Source organism: Typopeltis vanoorti, chromosome 10 (assembly GCF_054136105.1).
Source record: "Typopeltis vanoorti isolate ZY-2024b chromosome 10, IOZ_Tvanoo_1.0, whole genome shotgun sequence".
NCBI lineage: Eukaryota > Metazoa > Arthropoda > Arachnida > Uropygi > Thelyphonidae > Typopeltis > Typopeltis vanoorti.
In genome coordinates, this window is record NC_143558.1 from 15369123 (window position 1) to 15396874 (window position 27752).

Sequence of the window (27752 nt, forward strand, 5' to 3'; positions counted from 1 at the left end):
GACTAGTATGGTAAGGAAAGCTAAACTGGAATATGAGAAGAGATTGGCCCTATGATCCAAAGAAAATCCTCAGGAATTTTTTTAGATATGTGGCTAGTAGGTGGATAAATGATTGTGGAAGAATGACATTGTGTGATAAAAATGGTAATAGAGTGACTGATACAAAGGACATAGTGAAGTTGTTCAATGAACAGTTTATTGGAGTATTTCATCCTACTCATGTAAGTTTTAATACTAGAGGAATAGGATAGGTTCGAGATTTTGAGGTGCAAGAGGAGAGTGTGTGTTCCAAACACTGAGTACTCTGGATGTCAGTAAAGCTGTGGGGCTGGATGGTCTTTCACCATAGGTTTTGAGAGAATGTGCTAAAGAACTGATAACAATTGACCTTGCTTTTCAAGAAAGTCTAGCTACGGGAAAGGTACCCAAGGAATGGAAGGAAGGTAAGATAGTGCTATTGCAAGGACAGTAGCAGACTGGAAGTGTCTAATTATAGGCCAGTTTGTGTTTCAACAGTAGTTGTTAAGATCTTGAAGAAATTAGTGTGGGACCATATACAGCATTGAGCAGACGAGGGTAATGCAGTAAAAGTATACTCTGTGAGAATCAACATGGATTTGTTAAGGGACACTCTTGCTTTAGAAATATGATTGCCTTTTATAATAAAGTGACAAGAGTGGTTGATGAGGGAAAGGCATATTCTGCCATTATTTTGGATTTTGCAAAGGCATTTGACAGGGTGCCATATGATATACTGATATTTAAGTTACAGCACATAGATTTAGATGTCAGGTTGGTGAACTGTATTCATGATTGGCCTATCTGATTGATCAGAGAGTTGTTTACTGGGACAATATCAAGGAGGCAGAAGGTTACAAGAGGGGTCCAACAAGGCTCAGTGCTGAGATCTATATTGTTTAACCTTTATATCAATAACATTGTCAGTGTATTGCAGGGGGATATTCAGTTGTTTCAAATGATGTGAAGTTAGAAGGGTTATTAGTAATAGTGCAGATGTGGCAGCCCTTCAGGAGGATTTGAATAAACTGGACAGATAGGCAGATGAATGGGGGTATCAGTTTAATACAGCCAAATATAAAGTCTTGAAGTTTGGGATACATCGACGGGAGGCTGCATACTCTATTGGAGGAGCTGTACTGGAGAAAGTAGGGGAGTCAAGAGATCTGGGGGTGATGACTGATAGAAATCTGAAATTATATTGCAAAGGTGGTGAAGGTAACCCAGAGAATTGCTGCAATACTGAAATTTTTTTAATCTGCAGAGATTAAAAAAAAATTGTCATTCCATTGTATAAAGCCCTGATCAGACCGCACTTGGACTATTGTTCTCAAATTTGGTCCTCAGGGTTTGAGGGGGATAAATTTACTGTGGAAAGAGGTTGATAACAAAAATGGTTTCAGGACTGTTCAGTGTTAGTTATGAGGACAGGTTGAGGGAATGTGGACTGCAGGGTTTGGTAGATTCAAGGAGTAGTGATATGATTGAGAGGTAGTTACAGGGTTGACACTGGGGAATTCTTTTGCTTGGTGGAACAGGAGGAAGGAGTAAGTTCAAGGGACCATCTCTGGAAGTTATAAAAGAAAACTGTGAGCAAGAGGGTGAAGAGTGGTTTCTTTGCATGGGGGGGGGGAGGGTTGAACCATGGAATGCATTGCCTGATAGAGTGGTGAGAGCACAAATGGTCAATGAGTTCAAGGAGTGGTATGATAGACTGTATTTTCTAGGAAGGGCCTCGCGTGATGGATCTTTTGACTCCACGGAGGCCTGAATCATAATAATAATGATAATAATAATTATATTTTTTGTTTGAATTTAGAACAACCTTTTTGAGGCTATATGTGACTTTGCAGGAGAAGAACCAGGAGATCTTTGCTTTAAAACAGGAGATACTCTTCTTATATTTTCCAAAAGGTGAATTAAAAGCAAAAGAATTTTTGAATGTATAAAATTTTTTTGTGTATACTGTGTATTTTGTATGTATTAAATTTTTTGCATGTGTTTTGTATGTATTTTTGTTTATATGTATTTGTTTTAAACTAAGTATTGAGTAAGTTAGTAGCCTGTATAGTCACATTTCAATATGACTATATGTGATTCTCAGAAATGTTTGCATTCTTCCATGTTCTTCAGAGAAATTTACTTTGTTCTTATTATGTATAAATAAATTTCAGAGTATATATTGTACACACACGATGTTTGAAAAGGAGGTATACATGACAATAGAAGGTAAATAGCAATAGACGAACAATTTTTATTATCATGCAAATGTAGCGTAGCACTTGAAATTCAACACAGACAGTTCAAAGTTCGATATGACTGCCTCCAGTAATTCTGCAGACATCCCCATCTGTAATCAGTTTTCTGCCACATGCAGAAGAGCATATCTGGCATAACTTCAGCAAATGCAGCAGTAATTCTGAAACATAGCTCATCCAAATTGATATTTTGAAAAGCCCCACAAGAAATAATCTAATGGTGTAAGTTTGTGGGAACACGGTGGGCATGCTGCAGCCTCCCCTCTACCAGTGCATCTGCCTGGAAAACGAGTGTCGAGGTACAACCTTATGTCTGTCAGGTAATGAGGAGATGCTCTGTCTTGCTGGAAATATAAGTGTCTATCTTGGTCATCGTCATCTAATTGTGCTGTTAGGTACCCCCTTGTAGCATGTCCAGATACACACCACCTGTAATGGTAGTCTCCGAAAAAAAGAAGGGTCCATAAACTTTCTACTTTTTGTTAATAGCAAAAAACATTAGCCTTTGGGGTGCCGTGAATATGGTCTACGAAGTGTGTGTCTCTTCGTAGATCACATTCTTTGTGTGTGATTCTCGGTTCCCAAAATTCTGCAGTTGTGATACAAGTGCACTTATATGAAAAGCACTTGTCACTGAAAATGATCGTGTCCAAAAAAGTCTTCATTTTGTTCTCTCCTACTGATCATTTCCATATACAGAAATCCTGCATATCAGTCTTCTTATCATCTTTTTTCAAATGTTGTACAAGGGGAAATTTGTAGGGCCTTAAATAGATGCTGTCATAAAACACACCACATAGTCACATGTGGAATTCCAATTTGATGAGACGCTGATCTAGTTGACTTTCCAAGGCTTCTCTGGAAACTTTTCTGAACTTCTCCCACAGCAGCATTGGCAGCACATGGCCTTCCTGTTGACCTTGAATGATGCACAGAACAGCCTGTTTCCACAAAATTCTTGTGCCACATGTGGATTTTGCACCTACTAGGAGGTTCTTTGCCATATTGCATGCGGAAATTCCTCTGAACTTGTGTTGCAGACTTTGTTTTCTCAAGCCAAAACTCACAATATGCTCACTCTTTAGAAAAAGTTACCATTTTCAAATGGTGTGACATATTGCGCCATCTAGTGTTGTCATTTAGTAATAAAGTTACATGACCAAAAATTGATATGTTTCACTAGATTATGACACAAGCTCAGCTTTTGTACATCTTCTGAGTTATTCTCTGTTCTCCTGTAAGGTTGTATACACTGTTTTGAAACATCCTATATATCCTGTTACATCGATTTCTTGTTATATACCCTAAAGGGGTGTTCGGGCTACTAGACAGCACTATATGAATAAGTTTACCTTATTAATAATCTTTCAACAATTTTCCTCCAAATGAATCTATTATTTGTCATTACTCCATTATTGTCATACCTAATGTTTGTTCTTCTAAGGCACTTCTGACTGAATCAATCCTCTAGACTTTGGTCTCCCTCTGGATTTTTTTCCTGCCATCATAGAAATATAGGAGACTGAAATGGATTTAAATAAAGATATAGTAACCACTTGCATGTTAATCTTCACAGGAATGTGCAAAACCAAAAAATTGTAGAAATGAAAAGAGATTAGCAGCACTGAGAAGAGAAACAATCAAGTGGTCTGAGGTAAGAATCGAGATCATGTGAACAAATGCGAACAACAACATAAGGAGAAATTATATATGGAGACTCTATGATCAGAGGAGTACTTAATGAAAGTATTACAAAATTATGTTTACAGCACAAAAATTAATGATATTAGTCATGTCATCTGGATGCAGAAAGGTAAGACAAAAGAACTAATTGCTTTGATTGGCACTAACGATCTGAGAAGGGAGAAGTATTCTGTGAGGGAGGATGCAGCAGAGTTGTTGGATGAAACAAAGATTAAGCGTGAGAAGTTGATTATTGGAGGTCTTCTGCCACATTACGATAGAGACGAACTGAGGAGGAGGGTGCTGATAGCAAATGAATCAACACACGGATTTTGCAGAATTAATGATATAAGATTTGTGGATCTATGGTCCAGTTTGACGGTAAGAAGGATTTGTATAATGCTGATGGACTGCACCTAAATGGTTTCGGTATTAAGTGCCTAGAGAGAACTTTTTTCACCGAGCATGCTGAAGCACAAATTCAGGAAAACTTAAGCAGTTAGGTGGTGGATGCAGGTGAGTGTGTGTGTGAAGGAATCCACGAGGGGAGTGAGTGTGACAATGACCAACAAGCACAGAATGTAGTCTCTTAAGAAGAATATTGAATATGATAGTCAGTTCAGGAAGTAAAGGTGGTTTGGGGCCTGAAGGGATGCTAGAGTTTCTATATGCCAATGCTAGAAATATCAGGAACAAGATTTTTAGCATTAGTTAGTGCAACTTGGCAAAAGTTATAGGCATTAGTAAGACTTGCCTTTTTTTTTTTTTTTTTTTTAATGTTGCTCCTACTCATGAAAGGTTAAATAGGTAGAAAATGTACCTGTACAATTTTTACGTAGGGTGGGATAATGATTTTTTTTTCTAATTTTATCAATTTCATACATAGATATTTTTTTTTATATTTTTGATTTATTTTTTATACAGTTTCAGAAACCTTGCTCTAGAGACCAAACATGGAACATTTTCAAGTCACTTCAGGCCTCAATAAGCAGGGAGGTGGTCTTACATTGGGCAATGATATCCATCTCCCACCTAAAAACAATCACAAACATCCATGCCCATGGTGGGATTTGAACCTACAGACTGTTAGTTGGAGAGTAGGTATACTTATGACTCAGCCAACCAGGCCGGTAACAACAAATGATGTAGTTACACAGATAGAATATGAAGGGTTTAGTATTTTCTGGGAGCATAAAGAAGATAGAATGGGGAAGGGGTACTGCTGATGTTAGCAAATGAATTGCATCCAAAAAGAATGAGATAGGTGGGAGGATGGATGTTCATTTGAAGTAGTTGTCTGGTTTTTGATCAAGCCCAATAAGACAAAATATGCAGTTGATTTGTTGCTGTAGGCCAGGGGTTCTATGGATGATCTGGAAGACATACATCAGCAAATTAGTACAATGAGTGCAGTGCTAATCAGGCAGGAGTTAGACGGATGAATCATATCATTAAGCATGAGCTGTAGAAAAAGAAAATGCTGTGGAGGATATATAAGGAGAAAGGTGATCAGCAAGCTTGTGAACAGTACAGGGGTCAAGAAACGTTACCAGCATGGTGTGGAAGGCAAAATCAGATTACAAATTACAAGAAGAAACTAGCTGAACAGGTCAAAGGAAATTCCAAAGAGTTCTTTCATTACATGAAAAGTAAGAGGAAGAATGACTATGGAAAAATAACCTTAATGAGTGCTGATGGTCATGAGGTGACAGAAGCACATAAAAATAATTGAGTTTCTGAGTGACTCAACTATTTTAAGGGTATATCATCTAAGTGAGATTACTGCTGTAAGATATTTGACTGAGATTGATGTGGATGAATTGGAGGTTCTCTAGGATATTGCAGAATCTCAATGTAAATATGCCTGTGGGATTAGATGGGATATTGGCTCGTGTTTTACAAGAATGGGCGAGGGAACTGGCAATGCCTCTGACTAAGCTCTTTTAAATCTTGGCTCTGGTAGTGTTCCAAGGGGTGAAAAGAGAGCAAAACAATTCCCTTATTTTTCTGCTGAGATACTAATTGATCTATAGAATTTGCACAAGTAATTTATGGACCAATCATTTTCTCAGGTGTGGTGGTAAAATTGGTTAAAAAGAGAATTCCAGAATGGGTGGATAAGAATGTGGTGCTCTATGGAACTCTGTTACACAAATTAGAATAAATGGGGACGGATATGACACTGGTTATATAGATAAGAAGGTTTCTGCTGGACAGATATCAGAAAGTGGTATATGGTGGAGCAGAGTCTGGATGAAAGCAGATGACTAGTGGTCTGCTTCAAGGCTTAATGCTCACTATTGTTTAATTGCTGATGATGCAAAGTTAGGTAATGATTTAAATAGGTTGTCAGTATGGGCCAAAGATAATGAATGTTATTATCTTTTATAATGTATAAGATAATTCCTTATCTTATAATGAATGTAATTACTTACTTATTAACTTACTTAAAGAATTTACAACGTACAAATGATATAAATTAAAATTAAACTTTAATCTATATTAAGCTAGACCACCAAAAACCAACATATCCAATAAGAAATATAAATCACTGCAGGAATTAAAGAAAAACAAAGAAATAATAATCACCAAAGCAGATAAAGGTAATGCCACAGTAGTACTTAACCAAACAGACTACACGGGTAAGCTTAACGCTTTATTATTAGATCGGGCTACTTACCTCCCTATTGAGTACAATCCCACCAACTCACAAATTAGAAAACTCCACAGGCTCCTTAAGAAGGTCACTTCTTGGCCTGTAGAAGTCGCTAACAAATTAAAACCGTTTAGTCAAGTTGGCGACTAGAGGAAATTTTTCTAAGCCTTTTTTCGACCGGTTCCCGAGTTAGTCGATCTCTGGCACGGGCAAGCAGGTTTTTCCTCCCAGAAACTCGGGTTTTTCGTCCTGTAAACTCAAGAAAATCGACCGTAGAACCCACATTATTTCAGACATTAAAAATATTGTGTTAGGGACCACGAGATGGCGGCACATTTGAGCCGTCTCTCTCTTCACTGAGTACCGCTTAATTAGTGATAGCCTTGGGCCATCTATCTCTGATTGGTACCAGTGGAGATTGAACTGTCCACTCAGTCTCCAAAAGTTAGATAGGGCTAAATGGCCTCGCCTACTCCCCATATACGGGAATAAAAAGGCGTTAGCTGAAAAAAAAACAAAAAAACTCCATACCCCCCCCCCGTTGTATATATGGACTCCCAAAAATATGTAAAGAAAATGTGCTATTACATTCCATAGTGGATGTCATTGATTCCCCCACATTTGACTGAGTAGTGCTCAGTCAAATGTGGGGAATCAATACCATTTGGCCAAAGTGCTCACACACTATACTGGCAGCACACCATCACACATAAAAAACTCAGCCCATTTCAAAGCCAGCATAGAAAACCTTACACTCCAACATACTGACATAATGGTCAATTTTGATGTACAGAAACCAACCATATGACTTCACTACGTTGATGAAGACCAACCACCTCCCTTAGACCTACCTGGTGTATACCAGGTCCCTTGCAGCTGTAAGCTGTCCTACTTTGGCCAAACAGGCAGGACAGCGAATATCAGAATTTCAGAACACAAGGACTGCATCCGTTTTCACCAGTACAGCCACTCTGGTCTTGCAGACCATGCTCTGGATACTTGCCACAGAATACGGTGGAAGAAAGCCATGGTAATACACCATAGTAAATTCAGATTTAAAAGACTATTCATGGAATCAGCCCCAGCCCTAAGAAACATGCCAAACCTCAACAAATTTGGTTGCATGAGACTGCCCCAAATTTGGGAGACTTACATCAGAAGACCTTCAGCCCAACGGCTGAGAATATGTACATAGCCCGCTAGGGGACACCATCAGGACTTCTAGGAGAAACAACAGCTTCCTGCTTCGTCCTCAGTTACTGTGTGTAGTGCCTGCATGCATGTGTCTTTATTTTAAGTTCCTGTGAAAATGGCAACGTGACGTTGTCGAAATATTTGGAATATAGATTAAAGTTTAATTTTAATTTATATGATTTGTACGTTGTAAGTTCCTTAAGTAATTTAATAAGCATGTATAACCAACGTCTAAGCCTTTCTACGAGAATGTAATTACTGTGTACCGTTTTCTGGAGTACAGTTCCACACTGATGGAACTGTACTCCAGAAAATAACAATCGAGATAAAAATTTAGCTATATTGAGAATTGATGCAATCTATGACGGAATGGAGGGAAATTCCTTCTTTGTAGATCTTTGGAAGACCATAAAAGCAGGGGTTCGAGCAAAATGGATCTTTAGTTTGTGTATGGTATCTTGATATAGACTGGCGACGTCATCCAATAATGAGTTTAGTTTTTTGAGCTTAATGTTTGTGGAGTTGCCATCAATTTCTGTCACTGCCTTCCCTCCCTATATAGTCAAATTATTCAACTTTGTCATCATTCTCACTATGTTATCTGCCAAAATATACTTTACAAATAGATCATTCAAAGGCACTACAAAGAAAGGTCCACTTTCTCCTGTACTGGTGAACTTTTATCTTGAAAACACTTAGAAGAAATCCTTTTCTTCTTTATACACAGCCTCAACCGTCCTTTTGGGGTACACTGTGTGATGTTTTCAATAAGGTCAAATGGTTGATGTTTTCACCCATTTGGCCTTATTATGCTGATAGTTGACCATCCTTTTTAGCAAAAATAAACCACCTACATTCCCATATGAAATTCATCATGGGAATGGAAAAGGATGATAAACATCCTTATCTTAGATAATCTCTTATTTTCCTTCTGGCAAGTTAACTGTCTCTGTTTACTACAAATCCACACTGCTGGTTACTACATACAACAGCTCATACAACTACTTACTACATCTCATCCATCTAAAAAAACTAGTGTTATAAAAACTTTACTTGTGATCATGCATATGCTCTCCGACTCACAGGATCTCAAGCAAGACATTCTTAACATCCACTGCATCTTGCAACTAAATGGCTTTTCACAACAAAACATACAGCATGTTTTTGACTCCAATGTCTGCTTCTGACAATCCTGAATCAGCATGACTCTAGGTTGTCACTTCTGGAGTTCCAGTTCTGTACATTTCAGTTGTCTTCAGAATGATTTCAAAAATCCTTAGGAAGTAGAACCTAGTGCCTATATTTTTTCTTATGAACAACCTCTCCTCATGGCTGGCTTCTTCTGAAGATAAATGATTGTCTGCTTTCCTTCCTGGTGTTTACTAAGTTTCTTGTGATTACCACCTCTCCTACTTTCTACAAACTGGATGCTCTGTGGAAAAAAAAGATTAGAAGAACACTAATCATACATCATTAATAATAAATCTGAGATGTCTGGTCTAGGCAATAAGGAATTGATACCAACCACAGAATTTTCTGGTCGAGAATGCACTGATGCTGCTCCAGATTCAAATGTTATTTAAAGAGAGTGATGGAGCCCTATAACATCTTCCTGATATTTATTGGAATAGCTGGATCTCCTTTTCAGAAATCTGGAAAAGTATTCTTATCCACATTACATCTTATATCATCATGTTACTCATATTGTTTTTTTGACTAATTCGCTGTTAACATTCTATCTTGTTCATACTAGCCTACCAGTGAAGATGACTTGTTAGTCTCAGGTTGAAATATTTGGAAAATAAAAGTTTTTTTTTTTTTTTATTTGTTTGAATTAATTTCAAACTTCTACTTCTGACAACTCAGAATTAGTATGGTTTTGGTTTGTCACTTCTAGACTTCCAGTTCTGTACATTTCAGTAATAATTAATTTAAGATGTCTGGTCTAAGTAATAAGGGATTGATATCAACCACAGAATTTTCTGATCAAAAATGCACCCACTACACAGATGCTAAGACCTTTTTGAAGGGTGCAGTGTACTGTTGTGCTTCCAATTGCACTACGGAGGTATTTATATGAGGAATGCCAGCCATTCCAATAAATATGAGGAAGATGTAGTAGTACTTCATCACGCTCTTTAAATAACACTTGAATTCAGTTCTCATCGTGACGGGAGGCATCTTTATATGGAATTTTTCAATTGAAGTGAGTTAGCTGATCTCATATGGAGGTAGCAGCCCCCCCCCCCCGGAAACTCGGGTTTTTCATCCTGCATACAGACAAATTGGCCCTTCAGAATGCATGCAATTTACAGACAAAAAATACTAGTAGTGGTGGTGGGCAGTAAATGATGTTGATGTAGATGATGATGGTAATAGAGGTTCAGTGTAGATGGCGGAAGGAATGGTGTAGATGGTGAGTTGTAGAGTAGGTGTCCTCCCTTGATGAGCCTTCGGACTCCTTGGAGGTGTCACAAAATAATAATAATAATAATAATAATTTATTAGAATGACTTTTTCCAGAAATCTGGAAAAGTTTCATTCTTATCAGTGATCTTGCCCACATTACATTACACTATAGTGCTACATAAATTTAAACATTTATATAGTACTGTCATAAAATCCTGTATCCCCCCCCCCCCTCCAGGGTATATATCAGGAATTTGATGATAATGATGATTAAATATATATATTTTCTCCAAATATTTGTGACATACAGAATAAAATATCTGTAATTAATGTTAAATTAATTAAAGTATTTCTGTACTGTGGTTTAAATGTTTATATGCATGTTACCAGTTGTGTATGACACAGATGGACAGCTTCTCTAAGAATGTGCACCTACATGCAAACACTCTCAAGAAGTTAAAAGCATTTGACCTTGCTCGTTAAACATTTGTGAAAAGTATCTGCCTTGTTCATTAAGCATTTAATATAAATTGCAAGTTGTTTATTATTTTATTATTTTTTTAAATAATAATCTCAGTCACAAATGGTTGGTAACCTATAGCCCATTTACTTTACAGCAAGTTAAGGGATCAAAAGGATTGTTGAAAAGCTGCCCCAATTTCAGTTCAAAATACATATTTTGAACTGAAACTTTTCCAAATGAGAATACATGTATTCTCATTTGGATTCAGATAGGTGTGTTATGAATGCTCACAACAGCTTATTTCATAAAAATATCATAACTCAGTTACTTCGTGTGCAAACATTGTTTGCTTAAACTTGGATAAAGGATTAAACCAAGAATATAGTTTCTTGCCATCTTTAATTTACAGTATAACCAAGTGAAAAAAAAATTCAATATCAATTTTGTATGTAATAACAATAGCATTATTTTTCTAATGATTATTGATAAGCTAATTTGTTGTTTTATGCAGGGAGGATGGATGGTGGGAAGCAGAAAATACAGTAGGACAAAGAGGTTTAGTTCCTTCTACACATCTTAAGGTCAGCAGCTAAACTTTTTTTTTTCATGATAATTTTTAAGTTTTAAAAATATATTATTTCAAGTATTTCTTGGATTTATTTAAATTAATCAGTTAATTTCTGATTGATTGATTGAAAAGTTTCAACTAAACTGAAGAATGCTGACATGGATCAAGCACTCCCTTTAATTGGAAAAGGTTTCAAGTCTTGTAATGACTAAGAGGAATCTTTATATGGCTTTTTTCAATTGAAGGTGAGTTAGCTGATTTCATTATTATTATTATTATTATTATTATTTCCCAAGACCTCATGGAGTCAAAGACTCATCTGGGAGGTCCTTTTATGACACACACATCTCATCATACCGTGTCTTAAACACACTCAAACTCCTTGCAGTCACCACACTCTCAGGCAAGGCATTTCAATCATTCACAACTCTGCATGAAAAAAACCTGCCTCTCACTCCCCTACTCACACCCTCTTTATACAGTTTCCAGGGATGACCTCTGGTTCTCCCCTGATCTCCCACTATTCTCTATAGAACTTCTCCACCATTGATCCTATAACAACCCCTTACCAACTTGTAGGTCTCTATCATGTCTCCCCTCTTCCTTCTCTCCACCAGACTCTGCAAATTACATCTTCTCAATCTTTCCTCATACTCAACATTCTAGAGGTCAGAAACTACCTTAGTCAGTCGCCTTTGGACCCTTTCCAACATCTCTTCATCCTTCTGAAAACCCGGTGATCAAATCTGGGCACAATAGTCCATGTGTGGCCTAATCAAAGCCTTATACAATTATAGAGATAGCAATTTTTTTTTCTCGTGAAAACTCAGGCATTTCATCTTGTCAGAGAACACATGCAATTAACAGACAAAAATACTATGTTGTGGATGGTTGGTTATAGTACAGATGGTGGAACATATAGTGTTGTGTAGTGTAAATGGATGATTTTTGCTGCCCAGCATGAGACCACTACTACAAGCTTACTAAAATCTGAAGTAGTTTGATGTACTATTATTCTTGGCCTCTAGAGCAAGATTCCTGTATTATTTAAAAGATTTTTGCATTTGATAATTCAAAGTCATATTTGGATTTTATATATATATATATATATATTAGTTATTATTTTTTTTTCAGTTACACTGTAGGCAGCATTTCCAGTTACACTCAGGCTTTCATTCCAGTGGATTATTTCAGTTATTTGCTCATAGCAGATGATAGGATTAGAAGAGTGGACACAGTAATCAAACTATAGAAAGAAAGAATAGAAATCACATGGATCATTCCATTTTAGTGTCAGAGGACATATGACTGAGAATGGTTTGGTAAATATGGAGCAATATATATATATTGCTCCATATTCCTCCATATATATTGAAGGGAATTGAAGTTGGTACAAGAAAGTGATTCAAGTGTTTAAGAGAATGTTGCATACTGTTTCCACTGTTGATAATAATTATATTGTTTATGGATCACTTTATGAAGGAAAGTGGTATTGAACGTATATCAAAACCTATATTCTATATATGAATATTATAACAAATGATAAAATCGATGAAATAGGAAGGAACTTGAAGAGCATTGACTGCATTTTAAATGGAGAATCTATAGAGCAAATAAAATACTGCAAATATTCATGTGCACTTTTTAGTAAAGATGGCAAATTAAATTTGGAAATAGATAACAGGATTAGAAAGCTAGTATGGTGGAGAGCCAATTGAATAAATTTCCATGAAATAGGAAAGAAATTAACCAAAACAAATACCACATGCAATGCAGTTTTCCGACCATTTATGGATCCAAAAGTTGCATTAGAAATGAAACAGTTAATGATTAGAGACCACAAACATGAGAGTTCTGAGAAAAATTAGAGGTGTGAATAGATGTCATCAATGACAGGATCATATTAAAGATAACAGGAAGGAACCCGATATTGTTAGCTTTCATAAACGTGGAAACAAAGGTAATCTAACAACTTATATTCAGTTATTAATTCTATTAACTTAAATTAATACTTTCTTATATTTTGGCAACATTACATTGCCATCATCAGGGATCACAAAAACAATATGTGTATGCAGGCACTAGTCAAATCATTTGTTCCTACTACCACTACTCCTATTCGTTTTGTTCCTACTCGTTTGCTTGCTAACTCCTTATGTCCAACACCTCAATCACTTTATTCATTTTATCTCCAGGAAAACAAACCTTGTGCATTTTCTCCTTTATTTTACCTCTAATAATCGAATTGCCATACAATGCCACTCATGGGTCTTTCATTACCTTTTTCATTTCATCTCATTCACTCTAGCTATTTTATCACCAGCACACACATTTATTCAGCGTCAACCCTGCTTGCTACGTTATCATTAATTGCATTCTGTTTTTCAATGTCTTAATTGCTCACTCTATTGTTAAGTTCACTCTGTTTTTTAACATCATTATCGCCTGCTTTATTGCCAATCGAACTTTTTTCCTCACTGTCACTATCACACAATCTTCATCTGCTATGTCAGTTGTGACTTATGTTCCCTACTCATATTTAAACAAGCCTTGTGGTCTATCAGAATATCACATTTTCTAATGCTCGTTCTCATTCTTTTCTCTTATTCAGCCTCTCTACATAAATATCTGCAACATCCTCCTTCATACCCATACTACATTCACAGCATCGTATCGTTTTTGAGAAATTCATGCTGTTTACTTTATTTGTCTTCCATTTGCAGACCTATGCAATGATTTGCCTTTCACCACCATGTTGTATCAGTTTGCTATTATTATATTATTATAATACATTATTATAACTCATAGTATATTAGTATGAGTAAGTCCAAATTGCCTTGCTAATTGTAGTTTGGAGAGCTCATATTTACAATACACCTAAACCTCTTTTTACGCGAATTCGGAGTTACGCGAATTGGGATATCAAAAATAATTTTTTTTACGTGATTTTTATTCACTTTCACGTGACCAACCTAAAGTCTAAGTTAGGAAAAAATCCATAATTCAAGAAGATTCTGATAATTTTGTAGAATTGCGTTCTCATTTCAATTAAGAAAATTTTAAATTCTTACGAATTTCATTTATTGGGAATTCCCCGAATTACATAACTGACTGCGCATAAGAAATCAGTTCTTGCATTTGCATTTTTTAAGTGAAATCAAAATAAAAATCGTTATAAAATTAATAATTTTGCCAAGAAATAATAAATGGTAAGCTATATGTAATTTTCAGACTTTCATTTCATTAACCGATGACCAAAAAAAAAAAAAAAAAGGAAAGCTGTTTTCTTGGATGTAAAAATTCAAATTTTAGATCGTTTTCAAACTGGGGAAGGTGCGACAGCTGTGGGCAAGCATTATGGAGTCCGCCAATCAACTGTCAGATCTATAAAGAAAAATGAAGAGGCTATTAGCAAAGCGGTATGTTCTGGTACAAAATCAAGTGCAAAATTATCATCATCATACACAAGAGATGTTGTTCTGGAAAAGCCCGAAAAGCTTTAGTGATGTGGATAGAAGATAATGTATAAAAAAGAATGCCAATTGACATACTTCATCTCAATCGAAGAAAAAATATGAATTTCATGCAAGTAATGGTTGGCTGGCTAAGTTTATTAAAAGACATGCTCTTCATAATATAAAAATTAAAGATGAAATGGCTTCTTCTGATGAAACAGCTGCTAAAGCATTTCCACAAAAACTTGCTAAAATAATTGAAGATGGAGGTTACACTCATGAACAAGTTTGGAATATGGATGAAACCGGCCTTTTATGGGAAAAAATACCAAACAGAACTTACGTATCAAAAATGCAAAAAACTGTTAGTGGGTTCAAAACAGCAAAGGATCGCATAACACTCCTATTTTGTTCGAACGCTTTAGGAGAGAGATCGGATGTTAAAACCACTGCTCATAAATAAATTGATCATTAAGACCACGGCCAATGAAAGGCGTAGATTTTCAAAAATTGCCAGTTCATTGAATGGTCAACAAAAAAGCTTGGGTGACCATTGATATTTTCACTGAGTGGTTCCACAAACATTTTTCCAGAAGTTAGATGCTATTTTGAATGACAAGGGTCTCGAATTTGAAGTGCTTTTGATTCTTGATAATGCACCTGGTCATCCTGCCATAGAACACCCAAATGGGTAATTTTTTTTTCTGCCACCCAATACCACATCATTGCTACAACCTCTAGATCAGGGTATAATTGCGACTTTTAAAACATATTATATCAGACGAACATTTCAGTACATTTTGAACAAGCTAAATGATGGTGAAACACTGTCAGTTATGGATGTGTGGAAAAAATTTTCATGGATATTATTGATCAGGTTCGATTATCGTTATCTGAATTGAGACCAGAAAGTATGAATGCATGCTGGAAAGCTATCTAGCCTGCATTTTAAATGTTAAAGAGAATACTCCTGTTCCATTCAATCATACTGCAGAATTCCCCAAAATAATAAGTTTGGCATGTGAAATTGGCGGAGAAGGATTCGATGATCTTACGTCGGCAGATATCAAAGAATTGTTAATTGATAAACCTCTTAGTGAAGACAAAATAGTGGAGATTGTTTCTGAGACTCCTGAAAGCAAAGAAGATAATGATCAAGATAATCCTACTTTTACTGCTGGGAAGTTTTCACGTGAGCTTAAGTTGTTAATATCTTCATACAGAGAATTATATCGCAACTTATCTAAAGCATCAACACAGCGATTAATAACTGAGTTCATGCCTAAAACTACTGAAACAACCAGTGGTACTTTTGTTCAAGACATGACAAGAAGAATTCCACAAGTTGAGGTGGAAGTCGATGATGATAATACCATTATTACAGTCTCATGAAAATGAAAGCTTTCGCGTTTATTGTCAGAAACTGATAGTGAATAACATAATTTTTTTTTATAGAATCCTTAGCAAACAACTGAAATGAATATGGTTTTTTTTTTGAAGTTATTAAAATTTATTATATGTATGTGTGTTCTCCATGAAATGTAAATAAAAATCTTATGATCCTAATGAATTTAATGTTTGTTTTTTTCATTATTTTGCTTATATTTCAGGTTTGGAACCAATCTTCACTTTTTTTCTATGGAGTCAGTAGTTCTTTTTGCGCGAATTCTATTGATGCGTAATTTTTAGCAATGTATCTCTCACGTAAAAAGAGGTTTAGGTGTAATTTATATATTTTTAAAAAATAATAAACATACTTTTTCATTCTTTTATAGGCTGTTCCTAAAAGGAAACTCAATGTAGAAGGTAAGTATATGAATATTTTATTTTAATCTTTTCTTCAATTTATATTGGTTGTTGTTGTTGTTGGTTTCCAACGAACATAAATTGTTGGTTTCAGAATAAACCAACAATTTATGTTGGTTTATTCTGAAACACATCTCTTTTCTTTTCATAATTTCTCTGAATAATCTGATTATTTATTTATTTTTTATGAAGTCTATGTTTTATTATACACTGATCTGTATCAAGAGTTGCCAAATTACTTATGGTCCACTGGCTGAACCTGTCCTGATAATGAAAAATTTCAAATCTACATTGATAAGTCAGTTATCCACAGTGTGAGCATGCATGCATTCAAGCACTGATAAGTGTGAATTATGCTAAATACATACATTGCCAACTGTCAAATTGTTTGTTTTTATATTACTTCTATTTTAGTTCCAATTTCTATCACACTATCATCAAACTTTTCTCATAGCAACTAAACAAATCTAAAACTAGAAATAAAATATCAGGTGAAAGTTTTCACGTTTATTATGAATTAGTATATCATTTTTGGAAAACCCCTTACTCTTAAAAAAAATATCATTACAGTTGTATATTATTACCTCGAGCATCCCAGTGATATGTGTATTTATAATATTACAAAAACAACAAAAAAATGTTTTCTATATTTGTGTGCCTTTTGTTGCCAATTTTTTTTTTTCTGTTTCTGTTTCCATTTTATATGGAAACAGAAAAGGTATCCTCAGTAGTCACTTTTCATTTGCAATCTAATTCCATTGTCCATGGTTTGGATATTACTGTCAAGCGTGAAACTTTAAAAAACTGATACTTTTTAAAGACTTTAAAAACTGGTACTTTAAAAAACCTACATCAGAAGACCTTCAGCCCAGTCGCCCAAGAATACCAACATTGCCCACTAGGGGGCACCATCAGGACTTTAGGAGAAATAATAGCTTCCTGCTTCTTCCTCATTTACTGTTTGTTGTGCCTGCATGCACATGTCTTGTTCTTAAGTTTCTTGAAAATGGCAACATGACATTGCCGAAATATTGAAGTATATTAAAATTTATTTTAATGTATATCCTAGTGACGTTGTAATTTCCTTAAATTACTTAGTAAAAAATATAAAAAATAACTAAAGAGAAGTTATGGAAAGACTTTAGTAAAAATATAAGAAATAATATGGCAAAATATTGTGGAGGCTATTGAAAAAAAAACTTAGAAATGCAGGAAAGAGTACTGTAAAAGAAATCAAAGATGATAAAAGTGACATGAAAACGGCAGATATGGATATCCTGGATGTCTGCAGTAAGAACATTTTCAAGAGGAATGTGAAGAGGAGTACATATCAATACTTGAGGTAGAAAAGCCATCAAAAACTTGAATTGCAGAAAGGCAGCTGGAGAAGATGATATTCGACCAGAAATGCTTAAATATGGAGGTATAAAAGTTTTGCAGCAGCTACATTGCATAATTCAGAAGATCGAATTCCAGATGATTGGAATACAGCTCTAATAGTTCTCACCTATAAAAAATGGAATAAAGCTAAATGTGAGAATTACAGAGAAAATTCTGTACTAAGTGTTCCAGGTAAGATTTATGCTAACATATTTGAAAAGAGGTTGAGAAAGATTGTGGAAGAGAAACTCGGAGAAGAACAAACTGGATTTAGACTAAATAGAGGTTGTCAAGATCAGATTTTGACTTTACGACAAATAGTTGAGAAATCTTGGAAATATGACAAGGATCTGGAATAGGCATAATGACAAGGTTGCCAGAGAAAAGATTTTCAGAACATTATAATTATATGGGATAAATGGAACATTATACAGAGCAATACATAGTCTACATTTAAGTTGTAAGTTAGCAGTTAGAATTGAAGGAGATGCAGAAAGATGATTTGATGTGAAATTAGGAATCAGACAAGGATGTACATTATCTTCACTCTTATTCAATCTATATGGATCACATTATGAAAGAAAGTGGCATTAGGCCTGATATTAGATTTGTGGATATCAAACTTAGCTCTTTGCTTTATGCGGATGATGTTGTACTCTTAAACACATGTAGTGAAAGTCTCCAGTACTGTCTAGCTAAACTAAATGAGAGCTGTAACAAATATGGCATTAAAATCAGCAATAAAAAGACCAAAACTATGAAATGTCAGAAATACATCAACTGCATTCTGAGTGGAGAGCTATAGAACAATTAAAATATTTCAGTATTTAGGCACAGTTTTTAGTGAAGATGGTGAATAATATTTATGGAAATAGACAATACAGTTACAAATCAGGTATGGGAAGAAATCAGCTAAATAAATTTATACAGAATAAAAGAGAAATTAGTCAAAACGCTAAACTAGCTATGGAAGATACTAGAGACCACAGATATGAGAGTGCAATTGCTGAGAAAGATCAGGAAAGGGAACGAATAGTATCAATAGCAGAATCATATTAGAAATTAGGATATTAGAAAGGAATTAGCATTTAGGAATGAATGATCAGAGCTAGTTATAGGTAGTATATCTAATTAAGCAGAATGGGAGAAAAATTGCTAGCAAAATGTGTTAGTTGTGAAGATTGCAGGAAAAATACCCAGCAGAAAATCAGGATCCAAGTGGATTGATATAGTAAGAAGTGCTTTGAAGACCAAATATATAATCTGATAGAATTGAAGCACTGACAAACAGCAGACTCATTTGGAAGAAAATTGTCAATAGAAAGTTAGCATTGATATAAACATTTCATGTAGTACTATAATAATATTCTGTACACCACTGATGGTGTATATCAAGAATTTGATGATGATGATAAATCTAGAATAACTTTATCTTCACATTTATTATTTTATTTACGTTACTTTTATTTCACATTTATTGTATTCTTTTTCCTTTTACAGTACTCTTTCCTTCATTTCTAAGCTTTCAAATAATCAACTTAAAATTTTTCCACTTTAGTGATGTTTATCTTTTATGTTTTTACCAAACTTTTTCCATGGCTTTTGTATTGCTTTTTTTTTTTATTATTTATTTTTATTTTTATTTATTTATTTATTTTTTTTACACATAGCTTAGCTTTCTTTCATTTTCTTTATATCCTCTGAGGTACATGCTGACTTCCTTGCTGAAATTGTATTGAAAATTTCTTACCAGAAATTTTAATCATGCATTCTTGTTTTCCAGGATTGTTTATTCAAGCTTATTTCAGTGTGTTTATTGTTATAAATACCACACTGAAAAGAAAAATTCTACTCAAAACTAATGGCGATCACTTACTATATCTGATCCATTTGAATTTTAATTATATTAAACTGCTATATATATAGATATTTGATGCAACGGATTTACTTGGCTATCTGACATAATATAGAAGAAACTTGAAGAACTGAAACCAAGGAATAACAATATAGAAAAAAAAATGGAAGTTAGAAAAGAGAAATACATAATACACTTTACTATAGAACAAGAGCTGTAAATTAAGTTCCAAATTTATTGCTAACATTTGAGGATGTTCTAGATCCCATAGTAGACATGTTTGCTTGAGTAGGATCTTGCATATGTTATCCCTCAGCCATTTGATGGCTGAGGAGTAACAATCAGAGAGAGGTTAAAGCCTAGGTTAATATTAAGGTGGGCTGAATTGAGGATGATTTCTGTTTGTCAATCCAACAATTCTTCTCTCAAGCTCATCATCTAAAAATGTTTTCTGATTTATCCCAATAAATAAGAAATTTTATTCCAGTGATGTGGGATAAAATGTAAAATCTTCATCATCAGAGTTAGCAGAATTAAGAACATGGTTAAGTAGAACAATGGCTCTAGTACCATCTTAGGTGATGTCTCTCACATGCTCCTCTATACGTAGTTCAGTGGATTTTACTGTCTGACCAAAATACGTTACATTGCAGTTACACCAAAGACTGTAAATCCCTGGATATTTAATCATTAAAAATTTAATGATTAAATGTTTAAAATTAAAAATGATTAAAAATTTAATGACTAGAAGCTGGGGTGCTTAAGGGTCAAAGCTGTATAACTGAGAGGAGATCTCCACATAGCCTTTAAAGGAATGCAGAGAACCGACCAGGGCTTCTGACCTAATCTTTCCTCGCCCATTCTATTTAAGTGACCATACCACCTGAGATTAGCTCTGTTAACGCATTCCTGGATGCTGACAATGTCAAATTCTTTCCTAATATCCTCGTTTTTAATATGATATTGCCATTGATGCCATCTGTTCCCATAAGTTAAAACTGGGTTGAACACTGTCTAGTATACAGCTAATTTAGTGTTCCGACTAATTTCTCTCTTATTCCATATGAATTTATTCAATTGACTTCCCACCATACCAGCTTTGCTGATACTGTTGTCTGTTTCTATATTTAATTTACCATCTTCAGTAAAAATCGTGCCTAAATCGTGCCAAGAGGTAGCTATAAATTAACTTGCAAACATATTGCTGACATTTGAAGCCTTATTGGATGCCATAGCATTGTTGGGCATGTTTACGTGGACATGATCTTATTTACGCCGAACTTGGATAGTTAAAGAGTGACAATCAGATAGGTTATAGCTACATGATTATCAATATGTATATTTGCAAGTTAATTATTTATAAATGCCTCTTGTAATGTTTTTTTTATTGTATTTCTCTTTTCATGTTACTCAATTTTCATGTCATGTCAACGCAAACGTGCCCAACAGTACTACTGCATTCAGAATGCCTTCAAATGTCAGCAGTACATTTGAAAGTTAATTTATAGCTATTGTTTCTCTTGTAATGTAGATTTTTGTATTTCTCTTTTCATGTTATGCACCCAATGAAGTTTTCTAAGAAAAGAAAACTAGTTGTGTGCTCAAATAATAAATAGTATTTTTTTCTAATTTGGTATCTCTCAGCTTCCAGTCATTAAATTTATTTAATCATATATATATGATTAAATAAATTTAATGACTGGTAAGCTTAATTTAATGACATTATCAGCCATTGTCAATCCACTGCTGGATGAAGGCCTTTCCAAGATTATTCCAAAACTTTCTGTCCATGGCTCTCCTTTCCCATGTCACTGTTGCAAATCTGATGATATCATCAATCCACCGTGATTTATGTTGGCATTGTGGTCGTTTTTCCTCCCATGGAATCCAATCCAGTACTTCTTTTGTCCATCGTTGATCTTGTCTTCGAGCAATATTCCCAGCCCATTGCCACTTCAGATGTTTCACTCTTCCTATGATGCCAGAGACTTTGGTTTGATTTCTTATCCATGTATTCCTTTTGTGATCCAATCTTGTGATACCAAGCATACTTCTTTCCATACTAAATTGTGTTGTTCTTAATTTTTGAATTTCTTTTGCATTCATTGTCCATGTTTCCCAGCCATATGTCTGGTTACATTGGTTAAAAACTTTTCTCTTCAGGCATAATGGTAGTTGGCTTTTGAATATTGAATGTAATTTTCCAAATACTTTCCACCCAAGCATTGAGCGCCTTTTATTTCGTCCATGATATTTTGTTCCATTGATATCTGTTGTACTAAGTTTATGTAATGATCTACTTGTTTAACTTCCTCATTATTGATTTTTATTATTTCTGGTTGGACATAACTATTGAACATAACTTGGGTCTTATTTAGGTTTATCTTTAGGCCAGCTGTTTTGCTAATAATTTGGAGTTCATGGATATGAGTCTTTAATTCATGCGCAGTTGAAGTAAAGATAACTATGTCATCTGCAAAGTGTAAATAGCTTAAATATCTTCCATTTATCTTCAGATCTTTCCCTTCCCATTCAAGTTTGAATATTTCTTCTAGGCATGCTGTGAATAATTTTGGAGATATTGTGTCACCCTGTCTTATTCCTCTCTGTATTCCCACAGTATCGATGTTTCCATTGAATTGCTGCTGTGGCATTGGTGTATGCTAATTTGATGGTCCTGATGTATGGCTCCTCCACTTGTTGGTTTCGTAACGCTTTAAGTATTGCATAAGTTTTAAGTGAATCAAAGGCTTTCTCATGGTCAATAAAATCAAGACATAGTGGTAATTGATATTCGTTACACCTTCAATAATCTGCTGTACAACTTGAATATGGTCCATTGTACTAAAGGCCCTTTGAAAAACCTGCCTGTTCTTTTGGTTGTGCTAGGTCTCGAGTTGCACAAAGCCTATGAGCTAAGACTTTTGTAAACACTTTGTAAACCACTGATAGTAGACTGATAGGTCATTAGTTGTCAAGTCTTCTATCTCACTTTTTTTATGTATCAGAATTAGGGTAGCCTTCTTCCATGTTGTTGTTTACATCATTTTTCTTCAGGCATAAAGTAAATAGTTTTGCTAAGAGTTTGTAGATTATTTCTCCACCTGTTTTTAGAAGTTGAGCTATAACTCCATCCTCACCTGCACTTTCCCATTTTGTAAGCTTTGGATGCTCCACATAACTTCTTCTGGTAGAATCTATGGTACTTCAGCTGTGTCGTAGTTGTCTTCTTCTTCATTTAATTCATCATCCTGATATAATATTGAGTAAAATTCTTCAACTCTTTTTGCTATAGCATATCTACCTCTGGTGATAGTCCTGTCTTGTAGCTTGACTGCAACCATCTGTTTGTTGCTGTTCATCAATTGCTGTTTGGCTTTTTTGAGACTACAGTTATTTTCAATTGTTTGTTGTATGAATTTACAATTGAATTTTCTTATTCTGCTCTGATACGTTTTTTGATCATTTTGCATAATTCAGTGTATTCAATTTTATTCTGCAAGATAATTGATTGTTTCATTTCTCTTTGTTTCTTCATAAGCTGTTTTGTTTATTTAGAGATTTTGTCTTGTTTCTGTTCTGTGGTATACCAGCTATTTCAAGTGAGCATTATAAAAGGTTTTGGGTAATAATGTCATTACTTTCTGATAGATCAGCATTGTCATCAATAGTAAGATGTTTAAATCTGTTGTTTAGTTCATGTTGGAATATATCTTTTTTTAATATCGAGTTTGTGTACATCTATGTTTTGCTTTGTCTCCGAAACATTTTCTTCTTTTGTTTTGGCAGTTTATTTGGATTTTACTGCATACCATACGAGTCACTTTCAATGTTGAAGGTGTTTATAACAGAGCAATCTTGAAAGATGTTTTTCTTATTGCTGAGGATAAAGTCAATTTCACTAGTTTTTCCATTTGGACTTCTCCATGTCCACTTTCTATGTATTTTTTTCTTGAAAAAGGAATTCATGATATACAGGTTTTCTTTTTCTGCAAATTCTATTAACTTTGCTCCTCTGTTGTCTCTCATGCCATATCCAAAATTTCCCATTGAGCTTTCATCTGAACGATGTATACTAATTCTAGCATTAAAGTCTCCCATTAGAATTCTGAAATTATGTTTTCTTTATTGTAGAGTTGGGATACATCATGATAGAAGGCTGCCATTTCTTTGTCAGTATGACTTATTGTCAGTACTTAGACTTGGATGATCTTAAAAGTGTATCTTTTTGAGATTTGAACAACAATACTTGCTATTCGATTGGATACACTGTCAAATTCTGTTATGTGGTTCTTCAGTTTTTTGTTGATCAAGAATCCAATTCCACTGATTCTTTCATTATCTTGGCCTCTATAATATGTATGTCTCCATTTTTTAATTGAAGAATTTCTTCACCATTAGGTCTAACTTTGCTCATTCTTGGACTGTGCGATTTTAGTCGCTTTAGCTCTTCAGTTAGTTCGATTAGCCATGCTTCACTGCTCAGAGTCCTACAGTTTAATGTTCCAAGGTCTAGTTTCCAATGGCAGCATGATCTGGTTATGGTTACCCAGGGATATATATATATATATATATATATATATATATATGTGTGTGTGTGTGTGTGTGTGTGTGTGTGTGGTGTGTAGGTATGTATTTATGTATTTATGTATATTTATAAGCAGCACATGCTACTAAAAACTGTTGATTTCTGTATTTGTTTAACTGTTTTAAGGCTTATTATAATATGCTGAAATGAATTTTTAATATATATTTGGATTGAGGTTTTCATGTAAGGGAAAGATTAATATTTGTTCTTCATTGTTGTTATTTTAGGAATAAATGATAATGTCCAGATACAAAAGTAAGTTTTCGTATTTTTATAATTTCTAATAAACTTTTTCCTCATTATATTCAAGTAATCTAGTTGCCTCTTTGATATAACTCTTTTCTCTGTATAATTTTATATTTTTACAGTATATTTGTTTTTAGAAAAAACAAAAAGCTATATAGTAACTTTTTATTTTATAGATTACAAGTTTGGGAAAAAATACAAGGTGATGACAAGCAGGTAAAATTAAAATATTTATAATTTAATGCTTATCTTTTGAATGAACTGGTGGTTTTTTACACATATTGATTATGAGTTTATGGAAAATATTATTATTTATGCAAATGAAAATGAAATTAAAAATGTATTAAACTATCATTATGTTGTTAAAATTACATTAAAACTATATTTTACTGTAAAAAGAATATAGCAGCAGTGCTTGTGGTTTCACTATTGATAGTTGACTAACAAGGCTCTTAAGACTAATCACACCTAATGGTTCAAGTCATCAGTGGAAACTGTCTATGGCATCATAAAATCTTTAGTATCTAGAGCATACAAGATTTGTTCTTCTGAAGAATCCTTAAAACAAGAATTATCATTCAGCAGCATAAAGAACAAAATGATAGACTGTTTCCACTAGTGACTTGAACATTTGCTGTATTGCGACTATGTAAAATGATGCCATAGCAAGATATACATACCTTTCTATGCCATTGGAATAAAATATGTATAGATGTGTTTTATACAGAGTGCAATGAAATAATCATAAAGTGGAAAAGAAACTGCATCACACTGCAAACAAATGTATTCAGTCTGCCTTTACTGAAAAAAAAACATCTCTTTGCTGTTTGTGATACTCAGCTGTCAATGCATCATTTCACACACAGTCTCAATTGAGAGAATACAGCATATGCTTGACTGTGATATAAAAAACAAACAGCTGATGCATATGAGAGAGAGAAGAGAGATTTATATATATGTGGAGAGGTGTTAAAAATGGAAACAGATGGAAGGATATAAGGGAGAGTTGGAAATAATTCCCTTTAAGAAATAAGGAAAAATATAAGGAATGAATGGCTGTATTTTGTGGATTCCTTATATGTACAACTATTGAGAAGTTCATATATCTTTACTTATGATTTTTAGTTTTTTGAGTGAAGATTGAAGATTAAATGAAAAGTTATGTGTCAAGTAAAAAACTGGAATATTTCGTATACTGGAAACACCAAGATATTTAGGAATAGAATTTGTTTGTGTTAGCTACAGTGAAAAATCACAGAACTACTGCAGCACAGGTAACAACAGAACTGAATATTCATCTTGCAGAACCTGTTTCTGCAAAAACTGTTTGACATGAGCTTCTTAAATCCAATGTTCACAGTGGAGCTGCAATTGCTAAATTCCTGATTACTGAAAATAATGTTCAGATGTATAAACGATGGTGTCACAACCATAAAACCTGGACATTTGAAAACTGTAGGCGTGTGATATGGCAAGATGAGTTGGCTTTCATGCTATTTCCAACATCACGTTGAGTTTATGTTTGGAGATCACCCAGAGTTGGCTTTCATGCTATTTCCAACATCACGTTGAGTTTATGTTTGGAGATCACCCAGGAAAGCCTACAATACAGAATGAAATTTCAGCAGTAAAGCATGGGGGTGGTTCTGCAGTGGTCTGGGCAGCAATAATGTGGTATTCTGTTGGTCCCATTATTACTTATTTTGGCAGAATTACTACAAGTGATTATTTGGATATTTTGGTTAATGAGGTGCATCCCATTATCCAAATGTTATTTCCAAACAACAGTGCAGTATTCCCCATTCACCAAGCTTGGACTGTACAGTCATGGTTTGAAGAGCACGAAGGTGACCAACGCAATCACCGTATTTGAACATTATTGAACCATTCTGGTCAGTTTTGGAGACTAGAATAAAAAACAGATTCCCACCTCCAACTTCTATAAAACATCTTAAAGATTAATTCAGGCTTACTGAAGGCAAAAAATGGTCCAACACCATATCAATAATGAAATAAGTTTATCCATTATTTTGTCAAACCCTTGAGCATCGTTTTCTGCTTCAGGACCGGATAGCTGAGTTTTATGAAGAACAATGTTGATATTTTTCATAATTGTTTTCAGCTTTAATGGAATGGGCTTGATGTAAGACATATGTTGGACACAGAGGTATTAGTTTTTTAATTTTTTTGTGTGTGTGATTGAGAGCAAGAAAATTTTTTGCTGTTGTTTTCCTTAATATTTAAGGATTGATGAGAAACTTCTGTTCTGATTTTTCAGAGCAATATTTACCAAGTTTTTTCTGGTGGTATATTTGAGTCTGATTAATATATGTTAACTTCTGTCTTTGCAGATATATTTTATTTAATGCTAAACCCATTGCTTTGAGGATATGACCCATTGCTTTAACGTATGTGTGAACAAGTCAAAGGGTCACTACTGTTTTTAATACAAACTTAGTTTACATGTTGTGTTTATATAATAATAATCATCATCAATTCCTGCCATGTACCCTCAAGGGGTATACAGAATATGATAGTACTACATGAAAAATTTACATCATTACTAACTTCCTATCTACAATTTTCCTCCAGATCAGTCTATTACTTGTCAAGATTCCAATATTATCAAATCTTATATTTCTGTCTTCTAAGTCAGTTGGTACCATATCAATCCAGCTATATCTTGGTCTTCCTCTGGGTCGTTTTGCTGCCAACCTGGCAGAGAACACTTGTTTTGCCAATCTTTCCTCGCCCATTCTGTTTAAATGACAATACCAACTGAGATTAGCTCTGCTAACGCATTCCTGGATGCTGACGATGTCAAGTTCTTTCCTAATATCTTTGTTTTTAATATGATATTGCCATTGATGCCATCTGTTCATGCCTCTAATCTTTCTCAGGACCTCTCATATCTGTGGTCTCTAGTCTTTGGTCAAGTGTTTTACTTCTGACCCAGCTCTCAGATCCATAAGTTAAAACTGGTTTGAATACTGTCTTGTATACAGCTAATTTAGTGTTCTAACTAATTTCTCTCTTATTCCATATGAATTCATTCAGTTGACTTCCTACTATACCAGCTTTATTGATTCTGTTGTCTATTTCCATATTTAATTTACCATCTTCACTAAAAATCATGCCTAAGTAGATGAAATCTTTTACTTGTTCCACAGGTT

General features: G+C 34.5%; 1 protein-coding gene across 6 annotated transcripts in view; it reads left to right on the forward strand.

The window, feature by feature from the left end:
- LOC150102186 (nephrocystin-1-like) overlaps positions 1-27752 on the forward strand; it is a 215636-nt gene that overhangs the window by 25370 nt on the left and 162514 nt on the right. For 4 of the 6 annotated variants that reach the window (XM_090399188.1, XM_090399193.1, XM_090399192.1 and 1 more), the window contains exons 4-8: positions 1838-1932; positions 11193-11262; positions 16480-16510; positions 24561-24588; positions 24756-24795. In XM_090399188.1, the coding sequence (XP_090255314.1) occupies positions 1838-1932; positions 11193-11262; positions 16480-16510; positions 24561-24588; positions 24756-24795 (264 nt within the window). The remainder of the gene's footprint in view (positions 1-1837; positions 1933-11192; positions 11263-16479; positions 16511-24560; positions 24589-24755; positions 24796-27752) is intronic. The other 2 variants (XM_090399194.1, XM_090399195.1) reach the window with 1 other exon arrangement.